This window comes from Poromitra crassiceps, assembly GCF_964638095.1.
Source record: "Poromitra crassiceps genome assembly, chromosome: 16".
NCBI lineage: Eukaryota > Metazoa > Chordata > Actinopteri > Beryciformes > Melamphaidae > Poromitra > Poromitra crassiceps.
The window spans coordinates 11,610,972-11,615,971 of NC_139645.1; the positions used below are offsets into that span (position 1 = coordinate 11,610,972).

Genomic DNA, 5,000 nt, shown 5'->3' on the forward strand with positions numbered 1-5,000 from the left:
TGATCTGCGCCTGCCGCTCGGCCTAGAAACTGCGCCGATGCAAGATAGGGGCCACACTCTCCGGAGCATACGCAAACATACTGTACAGACCCATTAATTCTTTGTAACCAGTGTAAAAAATAACTGTGCCTCTGTGTATGCCTTCACACCAGTGTTGGGCAAGTTACTTTCAAAATTTAATATATTACATATTACTAGTCACTTTCATTTGAAAGTTACTTTACAATATTACTTTCTGTGTAGAGTAACTTGTTACTTATTACACTACTTTTGCATTACTTTCATCAAAATAACAGCAGTAGCAGAAGGACATCGCCGACCCGTCGAACCATCCCGATTTTTTTTTAAACCGCCTTTAAGTCAGTGTAAACCATCCAAAATTCTAAATGTTATCCTTTTCCTTTGTTATTGTCATCTGTAGTGGTTATTTGCATAAGAACACACAAGTTGATTAGGAAATGATTGTATCTTTATTTACAGTAAATATGTGCTTTGATGGGAGGGGGGGTATTGAAGTAACTCAATTTGTAACTTGTTACTTGACAAAGTAACTGGTATAATATTACTGAAATCCTATTCGTAATAAGTCATATTACGGAGTTACTGCTAAAAGTATGTAGCATGTAATATGTTACTTTTGTAATGAGTTACCCCCAACACTGCTTCACACAGCAGGGGGTTACTCTGCGTTTGCTGCAGGAATATGCAAGGGAAAAACCTCCAACCCAAGGGACACAAATACACTTTCCAATCATCCCCATCTGCTCAAGGGTGAGAGAAAAACTCACCGACAGACAGACAGAGAGAGACTCAGAGAGAGAGAGAGAGACACACACACACACACGCACACACACACACACACACACACACACACACACACACACACACACACACACACACACACACACACACACACAGATGAGAGAGGCAGAGAGACTCTCAGAGACAGACAGACAGACAGACAGACAGACAGACAGACAGACAGACTGAGAGAAGAGAGAAAGACTCAGACACAGAGAGAGAGAGAGAGAGAGAGAGAGAGAGAGAGAGAGAGAGGGAGAGACTGAGAGAAGAGAGAGGCAGAGAGAGATATTCTCAGAGACAGAGAAACAGAGAGAGAGAGAGAGAGAGAGAGAGAGACTCAGAGAGAGAGAGAGAGAGAGAGAGAGAGAGAGAGAGAGAGAGAGAGAGAGAGAGAGAGAGAGAGAGAGAGGAGAGTGGATGGCTGGGGCTCTGGAGCCTGTGTTGGACAGAGAGCAGTAATGGCAGCTGAAGGCTACAGTCCACACTGATGAGTGTACTGTGGCCCTAAGGCACAGCATGTCCTGAGAGCAGCATGTCAGACTGGTCCACACTGATGAGTGTACTGTGGCCCTAACACACAGCATGTCCTGAGAGCTGCATGTCAGACTGGTCCACACTGATGAGTGCACTGTGGCCCTAACACACAGCATGTCCTGAGAGCTGCGGTCAGACTGGTCCACACTGATGAGTGCACTGTGGCCCTAACACACAGCATGTCCTGAGAGCTGCGGTCAGACTGGTCCACACTGATGAGTGCACTGTGGCCCTAACACACAGCATGTCCTGAGAGCTGCGGTCAGACTGGTCCACACTGATGAGTGCACTGTGGTCCTAACACACAGCATGTCCTGAGAGCGGCGGTCAGACTGGTCCACACTTACCGCTTTCAGACAGACACGGTTCTGGTTCTGGCTCCGTTCTGGAGTCTCAGAACCTTGGTGCTTTCTGGCGAACCAGCCCGTGTTCACACCAGTTTAAGCGGAACCAAAGTGGGAGGACATTATTCGGTAGTCCTTCTTCAGTTTTTTAAGTTTATTATTTGGTCTGGCGTTCGAGTGAACCCAGCCTTGGCCATCTCTTCCGCAAGTTCGGCATACGACTTGCTCTTTCTTGTACTGCTTTCTAGCTCTTCTTGAGATTGGGTAGATGCCCAAATCGCCACTAAACATTTGGTTTCATCAGGAGACCACTGCAAATTATTTTTCTCCATCTTGTCACCGTCTTCTTCTCCTTCCTGCTCGTTTTCACAGCCTAGAATGAGACACGCCCACTGATGATGTCACGGTTCCCAAGGAAAAAACAACTATTTTTTTGGTTCCGCTGAGAACCAACTTTTCAGGTCCCGAACCAATTATTCGGTCTGAACGCGCCGGCCGGTTCAAATTTGGGTTCAGGGAACCAGAACCGGCACGGAGCCCTGCCGGTGTGAAAGGCCTAACTGATGAGTGCACTGTGGCCCTAAGGCACAGCATGTCCTGAGAGCGGCGGTCAGACTGGTCAACATCACTTACAGGAGAGTGAAGACAGGCCTGGCATCCTGGCATTCCTCTGACAATTTCAGTTGGTGCCAGCCTCGTTTTTATAATCGACTTCAAACTGAGAAGCAGTCAAATCACTTTGAGCGCGGACAGCATAGCACAACACATGAGAGCACATGTCCATTTTGTGATAAAAGCAGCACATTTTGCATAATGTGTTTATAGATATATTGCCTGGCAGACATTTTTGTGGCAGACATTTTTCAAAACGTTGGTCAAACTTATCGCTCCTAGTAACCCTGAGAACCAAATAAAACAATCGATGGACTTTTACAAAGTAATTGGTCATTTCATTATATTGTGTGTTCATCAGTGTTGTAGTCAAGTCACTATCATCTCGAGTCCGAGTCCTCAAAGTTGAGTCTGCAGGCTTGGAATTCCATCATTTTAGGGGCAAAGGCCAATTGACCTTCGGTGTCACACATTGTTTTAGGGCTGACAAAGGAGGAGGATTTGGAGCCTACAAATAAATACCCTAACTTCGACTTTCCAATAAGACAAAAACAGAAACAGAAAAAATAAAGACATGAAAAACATAAATTATTCGCTTTTTCAACAAACATTTGACTCAAGATTTATACATGAGCTTCAAGTGCTCTTTATGCTGATTTAATTGATTTGTTCATATCCAGTCATTGTAACCAATTGTTCTGGTACCATATAGAGTACCACAGGGATGACGCATTTTTGGAGGCTTTATCCAGAAATCGTCCGTGGAAAAGTCTATGGGGTTTTAGAATGGGGATTTCACTTAAATGCCTCAAATACGGTCTTTATAGTTAACAAAAGTTTATGTGAAGATGATCCTGCTGAACGCAAATTCGTGTTCCCATAAACTTCTGTTAACTGCAGACCTTATTTTATGCATTTAAGTGAAATCCACATTCTAAAACCCATTCACTTTTTTGCTGACGAACCCGGAAGTATACTTCCGGACTCATTCCCGCGGTTCTCTATAGCCGAGGTCTGGGGCTGTGTGGGTGGGAGAGGGTGTGCGAGCTGTCTTCATCTGTGTATTTGTGTATGTTACGCTCTTTTGTTTCTGTTTGTATGTGTCTTATCATTTAAAAAAATAAAATTCAACACAGCGAAAGAAAGGCACCACTCACCAGGCAGCGTCCGTTCACGCACACCTCGCCGCCCTCCTTGCCACAGGCGGTGCCGTCGAGCACGCGGCCAAAGTTGTAGTAGAAGTTGTGACCCCGGGCCAGACAGCTGAGCTCGCAGGGGCTGGAGCCTGCAGGGGCGGGGCGGAGCCACCGGGGGGCAACACAGAGGCTCGTTAGCTTATTATGGGACAACAGACAGGCGACGAAGGCAGAGGGGTGACAGGCCGGGGTGAAAGAGAGGGGAACTGGGGGGGTGGTGTGTGTGTGTGTGTGTGTGGGGGGGGGGGGGGGTGGAGGCGAGCAGGTGTCACAGGGAGAAAATTCGTAACACACGTGGGGCATGACAGCATGGAAATGTTGCCCCAGAGAGGTGGGGCCGCAAGTGGAAAAAAAACACACCCACTCATCTGCAGATGGGATTTCCCCATGCGGTGTGGTTACAGATCACACTTTACACCTGGCATTAACATGCGTTTTCTGCCATCCGATTGTACTTGACCACATTAACCTGATTCCATTTTCCCCCCTTTCGTTAACATGGGTGTCCTCTCAATCCGCATACAGTTGCTGTATCCAGATTGAGAGGACACATTGCATTTTTACACTTGTGTTCAATGTGTAAACAATGCATCCCTGACCACCACCTCCGGAGGTGGTTTGGCCGATCAGATTGCAATCCTTCTTCAATGCGTTTTGGGGGGTGTTTACACCTGTACTTTCAAGTGATAAAACACAATCTGATTGCAATCTGATGGCAGAAAACACATGTTAATGCCAGGTGTAAATGGCCTCAAGTCAGGGGTCGTCAAATTCAATGTCATCCCGGGCCACGTCAGCATTATGGTTGCCCTCAAAGGGCCGGTTGTAAATGTAACACAACATAAATGTATCTAGCCTACTTGTTATCATATTACATAATTGCCTCTGATTTGATTATTATTGTTTTTAGTAACAACTTAATATGTAATAACTAACTCTGAATGCAGAATTATAGGGAAAACAATGGCAAACAGACAACTAGTAGCCTACACCTATTATTCAATTTAACAATAGCTATTTCTAACTGTATTGCGAAGAATTTTATTGCGCAAATTGTGTTCTGTGCTAGCTCTCATGGGCCACACAAAATGAGGCGCCGGGCCTGATTTGGCCCCCGGGCCTTGAGTTTGACACATGTCAAGAAAGAAAGATTTCTCCCGAGGGAGACAATAAAGGCTAATTCAATTCAATTCAATTAAATAATTCAATTCAATTCAACATGTGCTGCATGTGGACCAAAAGCACATCAGACGTGTGTTAGCCCATCATGTGCTAGCCCTGGTGCTAGCTGCTATTTCAGGGCATGCAGAGAGATTGGTGGCACTGCTAGGTGAGTTAGCTGCAGTAGGCTACCTGAATGTGTGTGTCTGCTGTTGTCGAGTGAAAACCTCTCATCTCCAACTTTTTCAGGTAGAAAAAACAGCCTTGTGTCTAGCTGGACCACCATGTAGAAGAGTATCTTTGAACTTATCTGAGCGGTTTTCCAAAACGTTCATAAACCTGAGGCTTG

At 45.6% G+C, this 5,000-nt stretch overlaps 1 protein-coding gene across 2 annotated transcripts in view; it reads right to left on the reverse strand.

Moving 5' to 3' along the window:
• Nucleotides 1–5,000, reverse strand: part of adamtsl5 (ADAMTS like 5) — an 81,793-nt gene that overhangs the window by 21,100 nt on the left and 55,693 nt on the right. For both annotated transcript variants that reach the window (XM_083652943.1, XM_083652942.1), the window contains exon 6: nt 3,452–3,579. In XM_083652943.1, coding sequence (XP_083509069.1) covers nt 3,452–3,579 — 128 coding nt within the window. The remainder of the gene's footprint in view (nt 1–3,451; nt 3,580–5,000) is intronic.